Source organism: Gymnoscopelus braueri, assembly GCF_963280865.1.
Source record: "Gymnoscopelus braueri genome assembly, chromosome: 10".
Classification (NCBI taxonomy): domain Eukaryota; kingdom Metazoa; phylum Chordata; class Actinopteri; order Myctophiformes; family Myctophidae; genus Gymnoscopelus; species Gymnoscopelus braueri.
In genome coordinates, this window is record NC_137611.1 from 794,253 (window position 1) to 818,252 (window position 24,000).

The window sequence follows — 24,000 nt, forward strand, 5'->3', positions numbered from 1 at the left end:
GGTTCTAATGAAGGCTCTGTTCCATTTAGTGTAACACAGTGGTTCTAATGAAGGCTCTGTTCCATTTAGTGTAGCACAGTGGTTCTATTGAAGGCTCTGTTCCATTTAGTGTAACACAGTGGTTCTAATGAAGGCTCTGTTCCATTTAGTGTAACACAGTGGTTCTAATGAAGGCTCTGTTCCATTTAGTGTAGCACAGTGGTTCTAATGAAGGCTCTGTTCCATTTAGTGTAACACAGTGGTTCTAATGAAGGCTCTGTTCCATTTAGTGTAGCACAGTGGTTCTAATGAAGGCTCTGTTCCATTTAGTGTAACACAGAGGTTCTAATGAAGGCTCTGTTCCATTTAGTGTAACACAGTGGTTCTAATGAAGGCTCTGTTCCATTTAGTGTAACACAGTGGTTCTAATGAAGGTTCTGTTCCATTTAGTGTAACACAGTGGTTCTAATGAAGGCTCTGTTCCATTTAGTGTAACACAGTGGTTCTCAAAGTTTGAGAGTGTACACATGGAACCAAATGGACCCACTGGTGTAGCAGAGTGTTTCACCTGACTGACTGTGTTTGACCAGAATGGAACAAAGCCAGGGCCCGGATTGGATGGTCTGGCAGTTCTGGCAGATGCCAGAAGGGCTGGGCAGTCTGGGGCAGTCTGAGGCAGTCTGGGGCAGTCTGGGGCAGTCTGAGGCAGTCTGGGGCAGTCTGGGGCAGTCTGAGGCAGTCTGGGGCAGTCTGGGGCAGTCTGGGGCAGTCTGGGGCAGTCTGAGGCAGTCTGGGGCAGTCTGAGGCAGTCTGGGGCGGTCTGGGGCGGTCTGGGGCGGTCTGGGGCAGTCTGGGGCAGTCTGAGGCAGTCTGGGGCAGTCTGGGGCAGTCTGGGGCAGTCTGAGGCAGTCTGGGGCAGTCTGGGGCAGTCTGAGGCAGTCTGGGGCGGTCTGGGGCAGTCTGGGGCAGTCTGGGGCAGTCTGGGGCAGTCTGGGGCAGCAAGGGCTTTAGGTGCTGAAGCACAGGGCACCAACGTGAGGGGGAGTTGGGGGGGGCACCAAACGGCGTGTAGAAAGTGAAAGAGGACAGAACTATCGCCCAAAAGTGCCGACATTTAGAAGCAGCGGCTGCTGAAGGAGCGCTAAGACAGTGAAACGCGCCGGTATAGCGACATTTTGTTCCGCGCTGCTATAGCGACATTTTGTTCCGCGCTGCTATAGCGACATTTTGTTCCGCGCTGCTATAGCGACATTTTGTTCCGCGCTGCTATAGCGACATTTTGTTCCGCGCTGCTATAGCGACATTTTGTTCCGCGCTGCTATAGCGACATTTTGTTCCGCGCTGCACTGAGGCTTTTGACTAGGTCACTCTGGATAAAGAGCGTCTGATAAAATGACTACATCTTATCTTATCTTACTATCTTACTACATCTTATCTTATCTTACTATCTTACTACTATATCATTGACAAAAGCTCCGAAGTTCGGCAGCGATTTCGGACCCGAAACGCCAAGTGTTTCCGTGGTGCAGGAGAACATCTAAACGCAACACGCTGTAAAAGCAAGAGCGTAAAGCGTAAAGGACCACAAAACAGGACAGAAACTTCAGAAGAGCATGGACACCTCCACCACAGAAATAGTTGACTTTCACACCAACTATGGATAGCGTCTGCAATTCATGCCACGCTGTCATGTTCCCCTGCTAAACATCAGAAGGTCCTGTCGGTAAGAAGTCCTTCCGTGACTGTTGCCAATATGGAAAGATCCAACTCCAGCAATTCATGGACAACATCAGGCCTCACATCTAGTTGTAATAATAAACAAGTAAATTGATGACATCATTTTGGTCATACTGTATGTTTGCCAGACCCAAGGGGTCGGGCTTACATGAGGCTTTGTACCTGTTTCGTCCATACATGGGCATGGTCACTTTGTCCTCCGGCCCCAGCCAAAAAAGTCTGTCCCCCTTTCGTCCATACATGGGCATAGACACAGGCTGACACGTCATGTGAAGACCGGTGACGTAGTGCTCTGATCTTATAGAGTACTTATTCTGGGTCTGGCAGAACCAGGTCTCCTGGTCTTGTTTTATTGTATGCTGTTCTATTACTGTATGTTGTTATTATACTGTATGTATTTATTGTATGTTGTTATTATACTGTATGTATTTATTGTATGTTGTGGTTATACTGTATGTATTTATTGTATGTTGTTATTATACTGTATGTATTTGTTGTATGTTGTTTTATTGCAGAGAAACAGCTGCTGAAACCCAACGATGTTTCTGTGTTTTCTACTCTGGGCGTCAACGGTCGTCTGTTCGCCTGTCCTAGAGACCAGCTCAACGCCCTGGTGAGGCGTGTGTGTGTGTGTGTGTGTGTGTGTGTGTGTGTGTGTGTGTGTGTGTGTGTGTGCGTGTGCGTGTGCGTGTGCGTGTGCGTGTCCACAGCTAATCTTGAACACCACTGGACTGATCAGTAGCAGATTCCTTGGTGACACACTATACACGTTACAAGTAAGACGCGCGAACGCGGGAAGCGAACGCAGCTCGAAAATAACATAGCAAGAAGAAATCAAAAACTGTCCTCAAACTAAGGCGTTTTCAACTTGCCATCCGGCCTGAAATATGCACAAATGACATGGAATTCTTAGATATCCCAATAGATGAACTCGTCTAGATGCTTTTAGATGTGTTATCTCGTTCTCTGTAACAGAATGGAGTAGTACTGTGCTTACTACATATATTGGTACAGAGGCACACATGTCTCACGAAGCGCGGCCAATCTGTAAAGCTGATAGGTTGAGTTGGCTAATCAGGGAAGACGATGGGTTGGAATGGCCAATCGGGAAGACGATTCCTTTTGTCTCCCTAACGTGTCAGATTGGTCACTATAGCCATAGGTGATGTTAGTCTCTGCTAACAGGGGGGATAAGATTTTGCCATGAGAGAAAAAAGAAGGATGCAGTGTGTGCAACCTCTTTGTATTGGTATGGGTTGATACCATATAGCTCAATGGTTGGTACATAATACATAACCTCTTTGTATTGGTATGGGTTGATACCATATAGCTCAATGGTTGGTACATCATTATGGAAATGATACTTTGTTCCAGAGGGTTATCTATTAGAGGACTGTGTTAAACATACAGGTATTGAGGGTGGAAACAGGTGAAATACCACAAAATAAAAGGTGAGAAATCCAAACCATCAAATTCACTGTGTGTGTGTGTGTGTGTGTGTGTGTGTGTGTGTGTGTGTGTGTGTGTGTGTGTGTGTGTGTGTGTGTGTGTGTGTGTGTGTGTGTGTGTGTGTGTGTGTGTGTGTGTGTGTGTGAGACAGACCCCTCTTCCAGATCAGGAGGGTCCCTCAGGAGGCTCTATGTCCAGTTTTGAGCTGATGAGTTCTAAAGACCTGGCCTATCAGATGACCCTGTATGACTGGGAGCTGTTCAGCTGTGTACATGAGGTATATATATATATATGTATACTATATATACATACATACAGGCACGCACGCATGCACGCACGCATGCACGCACTCACATACATACATACATACATCGAACTGCAATGGGGAGTTTGTTCCACAGTTTGGGAGCCAGAAGGGAGAAGAGTCTAGGACGTGTGGAGCGTTGTCCAGAGTGTTTTAGAGAAGAGAGAAGAGTCTAGGACGTGTGGAGCGTTGTCCAGAGTGTTTTAGAGAAGAGAGAAGAGTCTAGGACGTGTGGAGCGTTGTCCAGGGTGTTTTAGAGAAGAGAGAAGAGTCTAGGACGTGTGGAGCGTTGTCCAGAGTGTTTTAGAGAAGAGAGAAGAGTCTAGGACGTGTGGAGCGTTGTCCAGAGTGTTTTAGAGAAGAGAGAAGAGTCTAGGACGTGTGGAGCGTTGTCCAGAGTGTTTTAGAGAAGAGAGAAGAGTCTAGGACGTGTGGAGCGTTGTCCAGGGTGTTTTAGAGAAGAGAGAAGAGTCTAGGACGTGTGGAGCGTTGTCCAGGGTGTTTTAGAGAAGAGAGAAGAGTCTAGGACGTGTGGAGCGTTGTCCAGGGTGTTTTAGAGAAGAGAGAAGAGTCTAGGACGTGTGGAGCGTTGTCCAGGATGTTTTAGAGAAGAGAGAAGAGTCTAGGGCGTGTGGAGCGTTGTCCAGGGTGTTTTAGAGAAGAGAGAAGAGTCTAGGACGTGTGGAGCGTTGTCCAGGGTGTTTTAGAGAAGAGAGAAGAGTCTAGGACGTGTGGAGCGTTGTCCAGGGTGTTTTAGAGAAGAGAGAAGAGTCTAGGACGTGTGGAGCGTTGTCCAGAGTGTTTTAGAGAAGAGAGAAGAGTCTAGGACGTGTGGAGCGTTGTCCAGGGTGTTTTAGAGAAGAGAGAAGAGTCTAGGACGTGTGGAGCGTTGTCCAGGATGTTTTAGAGAAGAGAGAAGAGTCTAGGACGTGTGGAGCGTTGTCCAGGGTGTTTTAGAGAAGAGAGAAGAGTCTAGGACGTGTGGAGCGTTGTCCAGGATGTTTTAGAGAAGAGAGAAGAGTCTAGGACGTGTGGAGCGTTGTCCAGGATGTTTTAGAGAAGAGAGAAGAGTCTAGGACGTGTGGAGCGTTGTCCAGAGTGTTTTAGAGAAGAGAGAAGAGTCTAGGACGTGTGGAGCGTTGTCCAGGGTGTTTTAGAGAAGAGAGAAGAGTCTAGGACGTGTGGAGCGTTGTCCAGGGTGTTTTAGAGAAGGGAGAAGAGTGTAGGACGTGTGGAGCGTTGTCCAGGATGTTTTAGAGAAGAGAGAAGAGTGTAGGACGTGTGGAGCGTTGTCCAGGGTGTTTTAGAGAAGAGAGAAGAGTCTAGGACGTGTGGAGCGTTGTCCAGGGTGTTTTAGAGAAGGGAGAAGAGTCTAGGACGTGTGGAGCGTTGTCCAGGATGTTTTAGAGAAGAGAGAAGAGTCTAGGACGTGTGGAGCGTTGTCCAGGGTGTTTTAGAGATGGGAGAAGAGTCTAGGACGTGTGGAGCGTTGTCCAGGGTGTTTTAGAGAAGAGAGAAGAGTCTAGGACGTGTGGAGCGTTGTCCAGGATGTTTTAGAGAAGGTCCATGTCTCCCTGTCTGTCTCCATCTGTCAATCTGTCTCTCCCCTCCCAGCATGAGTTGCTCTACCACACGTTTGGAGCTCAGAGCTTCAGGAGGACCAGGGCCAACCTGGAGCTGTTCCTGAGGAGGTTCAACGAGGTGCAGCTGTGGGTCGTCACCGAGGTGTGTCTGTGTGGCCAGCTGAGCAAGAGAGTCCAGCTGCTGAAGAAGTTCATCAAGATCGCTGCACAGTGAGTACTGGAACATCACTGAGTAAAAGTACAAAAGTAGTGGTATCAAAATGTACTTAATGTGTGTGTGTGTGTGTGTGTGTGTGTGTGTGTGTGTGTGTGTGTGTGTGTGTGTGTGTGTGTGTGTGTGTGTGTGTGTGTGTGTGTGTGTGTGTGTGTGTGTGTGTGTGTGTGTGTGTGTGTGTGTGTTTGTAGCTGTCGGGAGTTTAAGAACCTGAACTCGTTCTTTGCCATCATCATGGGGATGAGCAACCCTGCAGTGAGCAGACTGACTCAGACATGGGAGGTAAGACTCATAGTTATAACTCTGAGCATAAGGGTCATAAAGTCACACATCCTTACATTAAGCATAAGGGTTTACATTAAGCATAAGGGTTTACATTAAGCATAAGGGTTTACATCAAGCATAAGGGTTTACATTAAGCATAAGGGTTTACATTACGCATAAGGGTTTACATTAAGCATAAGGGTTTACATTAAGCATAAGGGTTTACATTAAGCATAAGGGTTTACATTAAGCATAAGGGTTTACATTAAGCATAAGGGTTTACATTAAGCATAAGGGTTTACATTAAGCATAAGGGTTTACATTAAGCATAAGGGTCATAAAGTCACACATCCTTACATTCTGGGTCATGTTTTGTGTGGAATGACTATAGAAGTAAAGATGACAATAATGGAAATAATGCAACCAAAAGGGTGACTATAAACAATGTGGAAAGGTTCTGTGAGTGTATTTCTTAACTTGGGGTTGTTCTTCTTAACTTGGGGTTGTTCTTCTTAACTTGGTGTTGTTCTTCTTAACTTGGTGTTGTTCTTCTTAACTTGGTGTTGTTCTTCTTAACTTGGTGTTGTTCTTCTTAACTTGGGGTTGTTCTTCTTAACTTGGGGTTGTTCTTCTTAACTTGGGGATGTTCTTCTTAACTTGGGGTTGTTCTTCTTAACTTGGTGTTGTTCTTCTTAACTTGGTGTTGTTCTTCTTAACTTGGTGTTGTTCTTCTTAACTTGGGGTTGTTCTTCTTAACTTGGTGTTGTTCTTCTTAACTTGGTGTTGTTCTTCTTAACTTGGTGTTGTTCTTCTTAACTTGGTGTTGTTCTTCTTAACTTGGTGTTGTTCTTCTTAACTTGGTGTTGTTCTTCTTAACTTGGGGTTGTTCTTCTTAACTTGGTGTTGTTCTTCTTAACTTGGTGTTGTTCTTCTTAACTTGGTGTTGTTCTTCTTAACTTGGTGTTGTTCTTCTTAACTTGGGGTTGTTCTTCTTAACTTGGTGTTGTTCTTCTTAACTTGGTGTTGTTCTTCTTAACTTGGGGTTGTTCTTCTTAACTTGGTGTTGCTCTTCTTAACTTGGTGTTGTTCTTCTTAACTTGGTGTTGTTCTTCTTAACTTGGGGTTGTTCTTCTTAACTTGGTGTTGTTCTTCTTAACTTGGTGTTGCTCTTCTTAACTTGGTGTTGTTCTTCTTAACTTGGTGTTGTTCTTCTTAACTTGGGGTTGTTCTTCTTAACTTGGGGTTGTTCTTCTTAACTTGGGGTTGTTCTTCTTAACTTGGTGTTGTTCTTCTTAACTTGGTGTTGCTCTTCTTAACTTGGTGTTGTTCTTCTTAACTTGGTGTTGTTCTTCTTAACTTGGGGTTGTTCTTCTTAACTTGGGGTTGTTCTTCTTAACTTGGTGTTGTTCTTCTTAACTTGGGGTTGTTCTTCTTAACTTGGGGTTGTTCTTCTTAACTTGGTGTTGTTCTTCTTAACTTGGGGTTGTTCTTCTTAACTTGGTGTTGTTCTTCTTAACTTGGTGTTGCTCTTCTTAACTTGGTGTTGTTCTTCTTAACTTGGTGTTGTTCTTCTTAACTTGGTGTTGTTCTTCTTAACTTGGTGTTGTTCTTCTTAACTTGGGGTTGTTCTTCTTAACTTGGGGTTGTTCTTCTTAACTTGGTGTTGTTCTTCTTAACTTGGGGTTGTTCTTCTTAACTTGGTGTTGTTCTTCTTAACTTGGGGTTGTTCTTCTTAACTTGGGGTTGTTCTTCTTAACTTGGTGTTGTTCTTCTTAAAGGAGAATTCCGGACAAATTAAGTGTTATCTTTGATGTCTCGTTACTCACCTACCGATGTGAAAAGTAGCGTTCTTTTTTTTCATATATTCCCCTGTCGTCATTTTTTAAACACCCTCCGTTGTTATAATGGGAGCGTGAGGGTTAGTGAAATTCGTCTATTATAACCGACGCAAAGTTGTTTTTTTCACTACTAGTATTCATAGTAGAGTCTCATGATAGTCAAACATGCGTTGAAACTATCTGCGAGGCTGCCGTCAATGGCGAACGATTTAACACTGGTTGCTTGTTTCTTCCAGAACCTGGCAACTCGTGTTGCCAGATTCTGGAAACAAGCAACCAGTGTTAAATCGTTCGCCATTAACGGCAGGCTCGCAGGAATTTTCAGCGCATGTTTGACTATCATGAGACTCTACAATGAATCGTAGTAGAGAAAAAAATAACATTGCGTCGGTTATAATAGACGAACTTCACTAACCCTCACGCTCCCATTATAACAACGGAGGGTGTTTAAAAAATGACGACAGGGGAATATATGAAAAAAAAGAACGCTACTTTTCACATCGGTAGGTGAGTAACGAGACATCAAAGATAACACTTAATTTGTCCGGAATTCTCCTTTAACTTGGGGTTGTTCTTCTTAACTTGGGGTTGTTCTTCTTAACTTGGTGTTGTTCACTGTGTATCTGGAATGCATTTATTGACAGCCTACACAACCTACTGGGGACTCTAAGAAAAAAAGAAAATTACATCACATGGTCAAAAAAAAGGCTTCATTATACAAAAATGGACATAATTTATTTTCACAATGTTTACGGCAGAGCCTCTGATTCAGTGGACATTAAAGATGACTCTATTTGGGTAAAGTGATGATAATATAAAGTATTTAATATATTAATAATATAATGTATGTGGGTAAAGTGATGATAATATAAAGTATTTAATATAATAATAATATAATGTATGTGGGTAAAGTGATGATAATATAATAATAATATAATGTATTTGGGTAAAGTGATGATAATATAAAGACACATTCAAGTATCTGACGATGTATAAAGTCACCATACCAACCTTGATGAGGCAGAGTTGTGTTGTTCTAAACACATAACATTTGTTCCACTTCCTAAAAAGTTTATATTTTGGACATATTTGGTTTCTAACCGACAACAGAGATATATTAAATATATCCTTGTCTTGTTCTCTTGAAATGTCAGTCCTATGTTGAGGACAAGTTGCTACATCTTGTTTTAATACAACAATCATTATGATCTACTAAGTCTGTCTCTCTCTCTCTCTCTCTCTCTCTCTCTCTCTCTCTCTCTCTCTCTCTCTCTCTCTCTCTCTCTCTCTCTCTCTCTCTAGAAACTCCCCGGCAAGTTTAAAAAGTTTTATGCTGAATTTGAGAGCATGATGGTGAGTAGCTGTGTTATATCTGTGCTCAGGGTTAAGCAGATATGACTGGGTTTAGTTAGTATTTAAGATATTCAGACAGTACACTCAACACCCTCATACCTGTCTAACTACTTCTCCAGAGTGAGTGTCATCCACAGACACACCACTAGAGGGAGTGTCAATGATCTGGTATCTCCCACATGTAGAACAAACATTGTAAAGTTCTCATTCTACTGCTCTGACACCATTGATTGATTGATTGACATTTTTATTAGGCAAAAGAATGTAAAACAACACAGTTACATTTATAATGCTTTTGTCTAAAAGGTCCGGCCAAAAAAGTCCTTGCGGACTTGTTTCCGTTGGGGTCCTTGAGTTAATTTCATAGACATATATAGTAGCAACCAAACAGTTCAAAAATCAACATGAAAATACAGATAATACAGAAAAAATACCACTATGTACAAAAAAAGCATTTAAAAAATATATGTACAAAAAAAAAGGGGGGGGGGGAAGCATGGAAAAATAAAAATGATATACAAAAAAAGCATGAGGAAATACAAAATATGTACAAAAAGAGGAGGGGGGGGGTCGTCTGTCTACAGGGAAACTGGTACTAGCTCCTCTTTCGGCCTCCAGAAAGATGGGTTTTTAGGGCTGTTTTGAATGAGCCCAGCGAACTGCATTTTTTGAGGGATGGGGTTAGACTATTCCATTCCTTGGTGGCTGTGCTATAGAAGGAGAATTTGCCCATGTTTGTTTTATGGGTGGGTGGTACCAGATTGTTGTTTACGCTCCCTCTAGTTTCGTGGCTGTGGGTGTCGGGCAAATCTGCATTTACAATTTTGAAGACCAGACCCATTTTTAGTTGTTTAACCCTGTCTTCCACCCTGAGCCAGCCTAGGCTGGCAAAGCCATAATGTGGTGTGTGTTTGTGTGTGTGTGTGTGTGTGTGTGTGTGTGTGTGTGTGTGTGTGTGTGTGTGTGTGTGTGTGTGTGTGTGTGTGTGTGTGTGTGTGTGTGTGTGTGTGTGTGTGTGTGTGTGTGTGTGTGTGTGTGTGCGTGCGTGCGTGCGTGCGTGCGTGCGTGCGTGCGTGCGTGCGTGCGTGCGTGCGTGCGTGCGTGTGCAGGACCCGTCCAGGAATCACAGAGCGTACCGACTCACTGTCACCAAGTTGGAACCTCCCATCATCCCCTTCATGCCTCTGCTGCTTAAAGGTACACACTATGTACTACACACTATGTACTGCACACTATGTACTACACACTGCTGCTTAAAGGTACACACTATGTACTACACACTGCTGCTTAAAGGTACACACTATAGGTCCTTGCACACTGGTGCGTTTTTTGGGCTGAATAACCGTGGCGAATTTCCGAGCAGGTAAAAAAACAAACCGACCTCATGTTACATCACTCACGTTGGCACACTGCCGCTGAATATTTCATCCGCTTTTCGGAGCAGGGTCGATTATTTGCGTTTTCCGCAGCTGTCTTTTGCCTTTTGAGCAGTGTTGTGTCCATCCAGAGCCACCATACTTGAAGTTGTTTTGATTCCACCATGTCGGCTGAGAAGTTGATTAATCTCGTCCTGAAGTGAATAGCCTATATGCAGATTCAGAGCCCTAGCGCGCACTTTACTGTGTGTGTGTGTGTGTGTGAGTGTGAGTGTGAGTGTGAGTGTGTGTGTGTGTGTGTGTGTGTGTGTGTGTGTGTGTGTGTGTGTGTGTGTGTGTGTGTGCGTGCGCTACCGTAGACATACTGCCAGCCGCTCTTTTGCATCAATTGGTTCACAGAAGTTTGTGGTCTTCTTTTTAATATGTGGCTCCAGTGTTGCTAGCAAAGCATCAAACTGGACCACTGACATCCTAAAAGCAACTCTGAAACAGTCGGGATAATGTTGCAGCTTCTTGTACAACGTGTGAAACTCTAGAACGGATAGAATGAGGATGGAATGAACCCAATATTCTCTTTTCTTTTTTTCAAAAATCACAGGACCACAAAATCATCTTCTCTGCTCGATGACTCCATTTTTTTTTCGTTCTGCGAAAACATTGCAACGAATATAAATGATACGCATCGGACTCAGTGTGCAAGGATGTTGTGCGTGACTTTTTTTTTGCAGATTTCAGATTAATAAAACGCAACGACACATCAAAGTATTTAACTTGAGTGAGTTTGAAGAGGAGAAAACCTACGTTACGTACGTTTTCTGTCTGCTGAGAGGAAACCTGGGAAACAAAAGGTCCCGGGTTTGAGCCCTGGCAATGTGTCCTGGTGTCCCTGCAGAAAGGCACTAAACCCCTAACTGTAATAGAATACTGATACTATATATCATATGTTCATCTGTTTGCATTGTGTTTGTGGACAGACATGACGTTCACACATGAGGGCAACAAGACATTAATCGACAACATGGTGAACTTTGAGAAGATGGTGAGTCTGTCTGCTATTCCTCATAAACATAGACATAATGATTAAGAAACCTTCAGTATTGTTATTATTACAATATTATTATTATTATTACAGCGTATCATAGCTAACACCATCCGTCAAGTGAGACACTGCAGAAGCCAGCCGTTCAGTAAGTCTGTCTGTCATTTATCGTTACATTTACAACTAGAAAAAGTGCTCCTCGGAGCACAGGTCTCCCGCCAGGTCAGGTAGAATCGGCCACCTGGTGGCGCTATAACAGGCCCACGTGAAAAAATTGAAAGATTTGGGGCAGAGGTTCTGAATTGGCATCCAGGGAGTGTGTGTGCAAAGTGTGGCTGTGATCAGGCCAACGGTGACGGACATTAGCTGTTCACAGACATTACTGTTCACAGACATTAGCTGTTCACAGACATTAGCTGTTCACAGACATTACTGTTCACAGACATTAGCTGTTCACAGACATTACTGTTCACAGACATTAGCTGTTCACAGACAGAAGGACATTAGCTGTTCACAGACAGAAGGACATTAGCTGTTCACAGACAGAAGGACATTAGCTGTTCACAGACAGAAGGACATTAGCTGTTCACAGACAGAAGGACATTAGCTGTTCACAGACATTAGCTGACATTAGCTGTTCACAGACATTACTGTTCACAGACAGAAGGACATTACTGTTCACAGACATTAGCTGTTCACAGACAGAAGGACATTAGCTGTTCACAGACAGAAGGACATTAGCTGTTCACAGACAGAAGGACATTAGCTGTTCACAGACATTAGCTGTTCACAGACAGAAGGACATTAGCTGTTCACAGACAGAAGGACATTAGCTGTTCACAGACAGAAGGACATTAGCTGTTCACAGACATTACTGTTCACAGACAGAAGGACATTAGCTGTTCACAGACAGAAGGACATTAGCTGTTCACAGACAGAAGGACATTAGCTGTTCACAGACATTACTGTTCACAGACAGAAGGACATTAGCTGTTCACAGACAGAAGGACATTAGCTGTTCACAGACAGAAGGACATTAGCTGTTCACAGACATTACTGTTCACAGACAGAAGGACATTAGCTGTTCACAGACAGAAGGACATTAGCTGTTCACAGACAGAAGGACATTAGCTGTTCACAGACATTACTGTTCACAGACAGAAGGACATTAGCTGTTCACAGACAGAAGGACATTAGCTGTTCACAGACATTAGCTGTTCACAGACATTAGCTGTTCACAGACATTACTGTTCACAGACAGAAGGACATTAGCTGTTCACAGACAGAAGGACATTAGCTGTTCACAGACAGAAGGACATTAGCTGTTCACAGACATTACTGTTCACAGACAGAAGGACATTAGCTGTTCACAGACAGAAGGACATTAGCTGTTCACAGACAGAAGGACATTAGCTGTTCACAGACATTACTGTTCACAGACAGAAGGACATTAGCTGTTCACAGACAGAAGGACATTAGCTGTTCACAGACAGAAGGACATTAGCTGTTCACAGACATTAGCTGTTCACAGACATTAGCTGTTCACAGACAGAAGGACATTAGCTGTTCACAGACAGAAGGACATTAGCTGTTCACAGACAGAAGGACATTAGCTGTTCACAGACAGAAGGACATTAGCTGTTCACAGACAGAAGGACATTAGCTGTTCACAGACAGAAGGACATTAGCTGTTCACAGACATTACTGTTCACAGACAGAAGGACATTAGCTGTTCGCAGACAGAAGGACATTAGCTGTTCACAGACAGAAGGACATTAGCTGTTCACAGACATTAGCTGTTCACAGACATTAGCTGTTCACAGACAGAAGGACATTAGCTGTTCACAGACAGAAGGACATTAGCTGTTCACAGACATTACTGTTCACAGACATTAGCTGTTCACAGACAGAAGGACATTAGCTGTTCACAGACAGAAGGACATTAGCTGTTCACAGACATTACTGTTCACAGACATTAGCTGTTCACAGACAGAAGGACATTAGCTGTTCACAGACATTACTGTTCACAGACATTAGCTGTTCACAGACAGAAGGACGGACAGGGTGCAAAACATACTCTCTTGCCTTGCCTTCGGCCTGGTGGAGAGAATGAGTACTTTTACTTAATTATGAGTATGTTTACTTCATAATTAGTACTTTTATACTTCATTATGAGTACTTTTACTTCATTAGAGGTTCGGTCTGCTACGCGGCCCTCACACCTACGTGGCACCGCCGATCCGACTGATATGCCCATATATGGAGATATCTGTCTGTCAGTCCATCTATCTATCTATCCATCTATCCATCTATCCACTGTCTATTAGTGTTTGTCACTATGTAGAGTTTACATGAACCATGTGACCGCTCTGTTTCTGTCCCTCATTAATGTAACTCGTATGGGCATGCTCCCTTTGTGCCCATATATGGAGCTGACTGAGTTGTTTGTCCCTTTGTGCCCATATATGGAGCTGACTGAGTTGTGCCCATATATGGAGCTGACTAAGTTGTGCCTATGGAGCTGACTGAGTTGTGCCCATATATGGAGCTGACTGAGTTGTGCCCATATATGGAGCTGACTGAGTTGTGCACATATATGGAGCTGACTGAGTTGTGCCCATATATGGAGCTGACTGAGTTGTGCCCATATATGGAGCTGACTGAGTTGTGCCCATATATGGAGCTGACTGAGTTGTGCCCATATATGGAGCTGACTAAGTTGTGCCCATATATGGAGCTGACTGAGTTGTGCCCATATATGGAGCTGACTGAGTTGTGCCCATATATGGAGCTGACTGAGTTGTTTGCGCCTGAAGTATAATTTGATGCCAAGACTTTTGTATTTTTACTCAATCAAAATGTTTAATATGTATGTATGTATTTCTACATTTTGGTACTTTAAACTCTGTCTGTCTGTCTGTCTGTCTGTCTGTCTGTCTGTCTGTCTGTCTTTCTCGCTCTGTCTCTGTCTCTCTCTCTCTCTCTCTCTCTCTCTCTCTCTCTCTCTCTCTCTCTCTCTCTCTCTCTCTCTCTCTCTCTGTATCTCTATGTCTCTCTATCAGATCCTGACATATGTCAGCCCAATAAGAATCATGCAGAGGTCAGGGGTTATGTCAGGAAGCTGTCTGTGATTGACAACCAGCGGACGTTGACGCAGCTCTCCTATAGGCTGGAGCCCCGGCGGACATGAGCCTCTGGCCCCGCCTTCTCTGTGACCTCATCATCATCCGGATATAGCCACGCCCTGCCCGCACTAACGGACACGCGTGGACGGTAGCCAATCACCACCGTCATTAAGACCCTGTGATACCCAGCCAATCAGAGAGCCAGTTGTACTGTGTCACCCGAAACCCCTCCCTCTTCCTGGGAAGAAAGCAACCAATCAGCTGCGTGCTTTTTCCTCAGCCCATCTGTTAATTGTGTTCAGGAACTATGTAAACGAGCTCAACGTGGGGTCTGCGGACCCCCCAGGGGTCCTTGAGGGGGTCCCAGGTGGTCTCCGGTGTGTCTGTGTGGAATAGTTCCTTTCTCCACAAGGTGGCAGCACACCCGTTTCCTCTTCAGACTCAGTTTCCCATAGCTTTGTTTGATTGGCTCTGAAACACACCTGTGTGTGGATACAGTTTCTATGTACAGATATTATACTGTTTAGACTGATGCTAGGTTCATGGTTTACCTTTGATCCTAGTTTACTGAGACACTACACTGTCTCTGTATTCTATGATCCTATAGTTTACTGAGACACTACACTGTCTCTGTATTCTATGATCCTATAGTTTACTGAGACACTACACTGTCTCTATGTATTCTATGATCCTATAGTTTACTGAGACACTACACTGTCTCTGTATTCTATGATCCTATAGTTTACTGAGACACTACACTGTCTCTATGTATTCTATGATCCTATAGTTTACTGAGACACTACACTGTCTCTGTATTCTATGATCCTATAGTTTACTGAGACACTACACTGTCTCTGTATTCTATGATCCTATAGTTTACTGAGACACTACACTGTCTCTCTGTATTCTATGATCCTAGTTTACTGAGACACTACACTGTCTCTCTACATTCTATGTATGTGTTTACCTTGTTTACTCTGGATAAAGAGCCTCTGATAAATTACTACATTATAAATTGTAAACATGCTGCTGAGCCAATCAAATGAAGCTATGGGAAACTGACCCGGAGCAGGAAACGGTTACGCTGACACCTTCTGGAACAGGAAGTACAATTAGGGAGTGTCTCTGTGAACCAAGTAGTCTGTGGAGCCAGACCGTGTCCTCCCACAATGTTCAGATGCTTCCGTCATCACACTCTCGCCCCACAAACGGCCCATCGTGTCTTCTTGGGACAAGCGTGACCAAACGGCAAACGTTTGACCGTTAAGTGTGGTTCCATGGGAGTCATCCGGCCACAAGAGGCACCGCTAAGCGAGTGGCAAGGCGAACGAGTCGCCATGCCTTGGGCTGTCTTCTTCAGCCGATCGAGTTAATGCCCCTCCCCCCCACCGCTTCCAGTCAAACATTGGATGTTTGGTCAAATCGGTCCCAAGACGGGTCTGTCTGTCTGTCTGTCTGTCTGTCTGTCTGTCTGTCTGTCTGTCTGTCTGTCTGTCTGTCTGTCTGTCTGTCTGTCTGTCTGTCTGTCATGTGTATAACTTATACATGTGTATAACTTGCTGCTTATCAGAAACTACAATTAAAATGTACGCTATATATTTTAAAGAATAGTTGTCTGGCTACACCAGGCTATAGGAGCCGAGCAGGTCCTTATGGGTGTGTAATGTATAGAAGGCGATCTCCTGCATGACTGAACCTCACACACATGTGTCGCTCTGTGCATTAGATTTGTAGATCTGATATCTGAGTGTCCCTGAAGTGAAGTGTGAAACAATACCATGATGATGCATTCCCTGCTCAACAAACCTCCAAACCCACAAATCTAATTCTTAACCTCAAACATACTATCTATAGATCTACAATCTTAGTGTCCATGTTTCCTGTGTTGAATCTACACATAATAATGTGTGTATGAATTGTGAGCATACATACTCTATACTTATAGAGTACTATATATACTCTATTACTATACTTACTAGTAATCTCCTGATGAGCATTACATCCAGTCTTTGGACAAACAATCAGAAACACTTTACTTAAAGGTCAGGTCTATAATGCATTATAATCACATTTATAATGCATTATAATGTCCACTTATAAGGCATTAAAGCACTCGTTATAAATCATGCATAACAACTCATAACAAGGTTTCTGATGTTTTATAACTACCTTAACTTAGCTAGTTATTAAGTGTCTTTGTTATTAAGTTGTTATGCATAATTATAAACATTTATAACAAGTGTTATGACGCATTACAATGCATTATGATGCATTATAAATGACATTATAATGCATTATAGACCCGACCTTTAAGTAAAGTGTTACCTGGTATTATAATGTGCTGTTCCACTGAGTTTATGATTATGATCAGCACTTAAATTATATTATTATAAGTTATAATACTTCATAAACCTTGTTTTGCATAATTATAAACATTTATAACAAGTGTTATAATGCCTTATAAGTGCATTACAATGCATTATAAATGTGATTATAATGCATTATAGACCCAACCTTGATATAAAGTCTTACCAATGCGTATATGAATTCTGAGCATATATACATACTCTATACTTTACTAGTAATCTCCTGATGAGCTTTATATCCAGTTTTTTGGAAAAACAAAACTCTATGGGACTCTATGATGTGAGTCCCTTCAGCCTACAGACTCTATGATAAGACTCTATGATAAGAGACTCTATGATAATAGACTCTATGATAAGAGACTCTATGATGTGAGTCCCTTCAGCCTACAGACTCTATGATAAGACTCTATGATAAGAGACTCTATGATGTGAGTCCCGTCAGCCTACAGACTCTATGATAAGACTCTATGATAAGAGACTCTATGATGTGAGTCCCGTCAGCCTACAGACTCTATGATAAGACTCTATGATAAGAGACTCTATGATGTGAGTCCCTTCAGCCTACAGTAGTTCAGATCAAAGATTTCCGTTGAGATGAAACCGAGAGGAAAACGGTGTTGGTCTGAGTTCAGGAAACATGTTTCCTGAACTCATGTATGTTCAGTTTTCCTTCCCACAACCAGGAGGAACAACAAGCCCGTCGGTTGTCTATATCCCATAGCCCAGAGGGCCATGGTAAGAGCCGATCGATTGGCGGAAACAGCTTGTGGATTCTGTCCAGTTTTTACCACGTCGCAAAAAAAACTAGACTTTTGGGGAGAATCTGCAACAGACACGTACAGACAGTATTATTGGCTCCACACATCTCTTACAGAGTTCAATAGGCCTCTATGCACAGCGGCCATATTGTAAAGAAACTGGGCCTCTTCCTTACTTCCTTCACAGGTTGTTACCAATGATACTAATGAAGGCTCTGTTACATTCTGGTTGTTACAATGATACTAATGAAGGCTCTGTTCCATTCTGGTTGTTACAATGATACTAATGAAGGCTCTGTTCCATTCTGGTTGTTACAATGATACTAATGAAGGCTCTGTTCCATTCTGGTTGTTACAATGACACTAATGAAGGCTCTGTTCCATTCTGGTTGTTACAATGATACTAATGAAGGCTCTGTTCCATTCTGGTCGTTACAATGACACTAATGAAGGCTCTGTTCCATTCTGGTTGTTACAATGATACTAATGAAGGCTCTGTTCCATTCTGGTTGTTACAATGATACTAATGAAGGCTCTGTTCCATTCTGGTCAAACAGAGTCAGGGTGTTGACTCACTGGAAACACTCTGCTACACCAGTGGGTCTCAAAGTGTGGTCCAGGGACCCTCATGGGTCCTTGAGGCAGAGTCCTGCACGGGTCCAATTTTGAGAACCCGCGCCCGCCCCGCCCGTCAATAATCAGATCCGTAGAGCATCCCGTCACCCGTAATTATTTCAAAATACGAACCAGACCCGCCCCGCCCGTCAAATAATGGACCCGTTGTCCGCCCGTTTACCCGTGATAACATGCAGAGTAAAATGTAAACAGCCTACAGACAGTCACTTCAACAACAGAGCTACATTCAGTGGTCAGGTTCGTTCAGAAATCAAGTGAAGACGGAGGAGCGAGCTTTAGCCACACACGCGAATGCGCATACACTACGCATGTGTCATTGTTTACATTGTCAGATGGTTTTAATTTGAAGGTTTAACAGGATGTTCGATGTGTTTTTGTGAGTTAAGATAAGTGACCAGCGTGCTCCATGCCGTTGTGTTAAGTTACACATGTGACGTTGTTTGGGCGGAAACAGTGCTCTCTGACTTTCACAATAAAATGTTATCCCCCACGTTTAGTTCAGTACCGCCCGTCCCCGTATTCGTGAACTTATAAAAGTATATTTTTCACCCGTTTTCACCCGTCAAATGCGGGTACCCGTCGGGTATCAGCGGGTACCCCGCCCGTTGCAGGACTCTGCTGCGAGGGGGTCCATTTGTACACGTCGTAGTTATGGGGGGATCCTTGATATGTAAACGTTTGAGAACCTCTGTGCTACACTAAACCTCTGTGCTACACTAAACCTCTGTGCTACACTAAATGGAACAGAGCCTTCATTAGAGGCCCATTGTCTTTCCAGTATGGCTGCTGTGCATAAAATAAAGTCTATTAGATCCACATAGAGCCTATAGATCCACATAGAGCCTATAGATCCACACAGAGCCTATAGATACACATAGAGCCTATAGATCCACATAGAGCCTATAGATACACATAGAGCCTATAGATCCACATAGAGCCTATAGATCCACATAGAGCCTATAGATCCACATAGAGCCTATAGATCCACATAGAGCCTATAGATCCACATAGAGCCTATAGATCCACATAGAGCCTATAGATCCACATCCCCAACAGTGTTACAAACTGTGTTTTAGATTAGTCAGCAAAGTGCTGTTTATGTTTATGTATTGTTTTGCATCAAAGCACAAATCCTGTAGCATATGAACCATGAACCATATATATATATATATATATATATATATATATATATATATATATATATATATATATATATATATATATATATATATGAACCATGAACCATCGGACAAACCTCTGAAAGACTCGCTCTTAGGTCCGTGTGTGTGTGTGTGTGTGTGTGTGTGTGTGTGTGTGTGTGTGTGTGTGTGTGTGTGTGTGTGTGTGTGTGTGTGTGTGTGTGTGTGTGTGTGTGTGTGTGTGTGTGTGTGTGTGTGTGTGTGTGTGTGTGTGTGTGTGTATGTGGTGGATGTAGATGTTGAGAGTATTAAGTATTCTGATTAAAGCCTGATGTATTCTCTGGCGTATCGTGGCCTTGCAGGACGAAAATAGCCGACCTATAAGCTCACAACACGTCGTGTCCGTGTTGCGTTGTGAGCTTATAGATCGGCATTTCTTCTGGTCTGCGATGCGGTCGTACGGAGAAGTATGAATCTGTCTTCAGTGTCATTTAAAATGTGAAACTTTATTCCGGTCGATTATTTCTCGGGGAATTGCAGGGGAATTTGGCACTTTTTTTGGGGTGGGGGGGGGGGGGGGGGGGTTACCCACACGGTTAGCTGTGTTGTTCATTCCACAAATGCACGATCCTTGTACCTCGTTGTCAAGGTGACTAATCAGGCTTTCCAACGATATATAATCCAATACCAACTAGTATTATTGAAGTGGAGGAATAAACGACCAAATGAAAGTTTCAGAACGTTTTTGTTTTTAGGAGTTTGTTTTAGTTGTTTTGACTAAAACAATCTCCTTTCAAGGAGCTACTTGATGTTTTTAGTGTGTTTTGGTGAGAGCTGATGTTTGGCATCCTGCCTGTATCCTGTATCCTGTATCCTGTATCCTGTATCCTTTATGTGTCGTTCTGCCTTGTAAATAAAAACAAGACACTGTATCAAACCACACGTTTTTCATCTCCGTTTTGTTTCTGTCTCTCTAATCTCTCAAGAACAGATTCAGAGCTGCTCTACTGAATCTGTGGAGAGCCCCGTTCAGAACGTGTGCGCATTAGCTTACAAGTGGGTGTGCCTTCAGATCAGGAAGCAGGCCGCGCTTTACCCAATCAAATGTAGTGGGCGGGATTTACTGTCTGTGCGCTCCCTTCCCACTGAAAACAAACCAAAACTCAATCAACAATAGCGTCCTTGGAGCCGACAAAACCACGTAAAGATATTCACATTTTAACTTGTTCTTTCATCATAGAAACAAGTGGGTTTATAACCAGAACCATCCATGTTCTCTGGGAGAAGTGGTGTTAGTGTTCCGTGTAGAAATGTTGTTAGTGGGAATGAAAACATAAGCACACCACCGGAAGTGGAGCGCTGAGGGCAGACCAAAAACCCCGGTTTCCTTGCGCACGGGTGCTCCATTTAGCTCGTCCCAGAGCCAAGTGAAAGAGTAAAAAACAGCAGAGGGCGCTGTTTTTCCTTTTTATTTTGCGATGGGTTCCCAGATTGCTGTCTCTAACTGTGGAACGAACTCCCCACTCCAGTCAGAACTCTCCACTCCAGTCAGAACTCTCCACTCCAGTCAGAACTCTCCACTGAAGTCAGAACTCTCCACTCCAGTCAGAACTCTCCACTCCAGTCAGAACTCTCCACTCCAGTCAGAACTCTCCACTGCAGTCAGAACTCCCCACTCCAGTCAGAACTCTCCACTGCAGTCAGAACTCTCCACTCCAGTCAGAACTCTCCACTCCAGTCAGAACTCTCCACTCCAGTCAGAACTCTCCTCTGCAGTCAGAGCTCTCCTCTGCAGTCAGAACTCTTCTCTGCAGTCAGAACTCTCCACTGAAGTCAGAACTCTCCACTGCAGTCAGAACTCTCCACTGAAGTCAGAACTCCCAACTCCAGTCAGAACTCTCCACTGAAGTCAGAACTCTCCACTGCAGTCAGAACTCTCCACTGAAGTCAGAACTCTCCACTCCAGTCAGAACTCTCCACTGCAGTCAGAACTCCCCACTCCAGTCAGAACTCTCCTCTGCAGTCAGAACTCTCCACTCCAGTCAGAACTCTCCTCTGCAGTCAGAGCTCTCCTCTGCAGTCAGAACTCTTCTCTGCAGTCAGAACTCTCCACTCCAGTCAGAACTCTCCACTGAAGTCAGAACTCTCCACTGCAGTCAGAACTCTCCACTCCAGTCAGAACTCTCCTCTGCAGTCAGAACTCTCCACTGAAGTCAGAACTCTCCACTGCAGTCAGAACTCTCCACTGAAGTCAGAACTCTCCACTCCAGTCAGAACTCTCCACTGCAGTCAGAACTCCCCACTCCAGTCAGAACTCTCCACTGCAGTCAGAACTCTCCACTCCAGTCAGAACTCTCCACTGAAGTCAGAACTCTCCACTGCAGTCAGAACTCTCCACTGAAGTCAGAACTCTCCACTCCAGTCAGAACTCTCCACTGCAGTCAGAACTCCCCACTCCAGTCAGAACTCTCCTCTGCAGTCAGAACTCTCCACTCCAGTCAGAACTCTCCTCTGCAGTCAGAGCTCTCCTCTGCAGTCAGAACGCTCCTCTGCAGTCAGAACTCTCCACTCCAGTCAGAACTCTCCTCTGCAGTCAGAGCTCTCCACTGCAGTCAGAACTCTCCACTGCAGTCAGAACTCCCCACTCCAGTCAGAACTCTCCTCTGCAGTCAGAACTCTCCACTCCAGTCAGAACTCTCCTCTGCAGTCAGAACTCCCCACTCCAGTCAGAACTCTCCTCTGCAGTCAGAACTCTCCACTCCAGTCAGAACTCTCCACTCCAGTCAGAACTCTCCACTGCAGTCAGAACTCTCCTCTGCAGTCAGAACTCCCCACTCCAGTCAGAACTCTCCTCTGCAGTCAGAACTCTCCACTCCAGTCAGAACTCTCCTCTGCAGTCAGAACTCTCCACTCCAGTCAGAACTCTCCACTCCAGTCAGAATTCTCCACTGCAGTCAGAACTCTCCTCTGCAGTCAGAACTCTCCTCTGCAGTCAGAACTCCCCACTCCAGTCAGAACTCTCCTCTGCAGTCAGAACTCTCCACTCCAGTCAGAACTCTCCACTCCAGTCAGAACTCTCCTCTGCAGTCAGAACTCTCCTCTGCAGTCAGAACTCTCCTCTGCAGTCAGAACTCTCCACTCCAGTCAGAACTCTCCACTCCAATCAGAACTCTCCTCTGCAGTCAGAACTCTCCTCTGCAGTCAGAACTCTCCTCTGCACTCAGAACTCTCCACTCCAGTCAGAACTCTCCTCTGCAGTCAGAACTCTTCTCTGCAGTCAGAACTATCCACTCCAGTCAGAACTCTCCTCTGCAGTCAGAACTCTCCTCTGCAGTCAGAACTCTCCACTCCAGTCAGAACTCTCCTCTGCAGTCAGAACTCTCCACTCCAGTCAGAACTCTCCACTCCAGTCAGAACTCTCCTCTGCAGTCAGAACTCTCCACTCCAGTCAGAACTCTCCACTCCAGTCAGAACTCTCCTCTGCAGTCAGAACTCTTCTCTGCAGTCAGAACTCTTCTCTGCAGTCAGAACTCTCCACTCAAGTCAGAGCTCTCCTCTGCAGTCAGAACTCTCCTCTGCAGTCAGAACTCTCCTCTGCAGTCAGAACTCTCCACTCCAGTCAGAACTCTCCTCTGCAGTCAGAACTCTCCTCTGCAGTCAGAACTCTTCTCTGCAGTCAGAACTCTCCACTCCAGTCAGAGCTCTCCACTCCAGTCAGAAACAAAATGTACTCTGAGTTCAGGAAATGCAAAGATGTGCAACTACTTGAAAGATGCAGAAATCAACGAAATGTAGTAAACAAATTGGTCAAAACTGCCAAAAAGAATTTCTTAAATGAAAGTATTGAGGCAAACAAAAGCCACCCACAAAAGCTGTGGGAAGCGCTACAGAAATTGGGCTGCAACAACAAAATTCAAACCAAAGCTACAAACATCTGCATTATTTCAAGTGGCGTGCTCATTACCGACAAGCAAGCGGTAGCAAACTGTTTTAACAGCTTTTTTACCACCATTGCAACCCAGTTGGTAAGCAAACTTCCTCAGCATTCAGGTTTGTACGGCTCTGACCACATCCATGCTCACTATGTTAAACTAGGGGCTAAAAAAGACTCCTTTTCATTCAAACCAGTAAATGCTGATGATGTGCAGAAAAAACTACTCGCCCTCCAGCCAAACAAGGCCACCGGCCTTGACAATATCCCCACCAGATTCCTCAGAGACGCAGCTACTGCTATTGCCCCCATAGTAGCCCAAATCACAAACCTATCCATCAGCCAGTGTCACGTCCCACAGGATTTCAAGTTGGCAAGAGTAATCCCTCTGCATAAAAAAGGAAGCAAATTAGAACCTGGCAACTATAGGCCTGTTTCCATCCTTTGTTCCATCTCAAAGGTTGTAGAGCGATTAATTCAAGAACAAATCAACAGCTACCTCAGCGAGCATAAACTGTTGTTTGAATTCCAATCGGGCTTCAGAACCTCCCATTCCACTGACACATGCCTACTGTATCTGACCGACTACATCAAACGTGAGGTAGACGCGGGCAAATACTGCGGCATGGTCATGTTGGACCTCCAAAAAGCGTTCGACACTGTAAACCACTCAATTTTACTTGATAAGCTGAGGGCGATTGGTTTTGACTGCACATCACTAAACTGGATGAGATCTTACCTGGAGGGAAGAGAACAAGTGGTTGACATCAACGGAACCATGTCCTCATCCCTCCCGGTGAGCTGTGGGGTTCCTCAGGGCAGCATTCTAGGGCCGTTACTGTTTCTTCTATACATTAACGACATGAGTGCTGCCTGTAACTGCAAATTGTTCCTGTTCGCTGATGACTC

General features: G+C 44.1%; 1 protein-coding gene across 1 annotated transcript in view; it reads left to right on the plus strand.

The window, feature by feature from the left end:
- LOC308092826 (rap guanine nucleotide exchange factor 4-like) overlaps window positions 1-14,526 on the plus strand; it is a gene marked incomplete at its 5' end in the record, with an annotated part of 28,995 nt that extends 14,469 nt beyond the window's left edge. The window contains 9 exons of the mRNA XM_080438925.1: window positions 2,232-2,329; window positions 3,317-3,442; window positions 5,084-5,262; window positions 5,458-5,548; window positions 8,671-8,721; window positions 9,831-9,918; window positions 11,072-11,136; window positions 11,230-11,284; window positions 14,199-14,526. Coding sequence (XP_080295051.1) covers window positions 2,232-2,329; window positions 3,317-3,442; window positions 5,084-5,262; window positions 5,458-5,548; window positions 8,671-8,721; window positions 9,831-9,918; window positions 11,072-11,136; window positions 11,230-11,284; window positions 14,199-14,326 — 881 coding nt within the window. The 3' untranslated portion in view covers window positions 14,327-14,526. The remainder of the gene's footprint in view (window positions 1-2,231; window positions 2,330-3,316; window positions 3,443-5,083; window positions 5,263-5,457; window positions 5,549-8,670; window positions 8,722-9,830; window positions 9,919-11,071; window positions 11,137-11,229; window positions 11,285-14,198) is intronic.
- Between the last annotated feature and the right edge of the window lie 9,474 nt (window positions 14,527-24,000).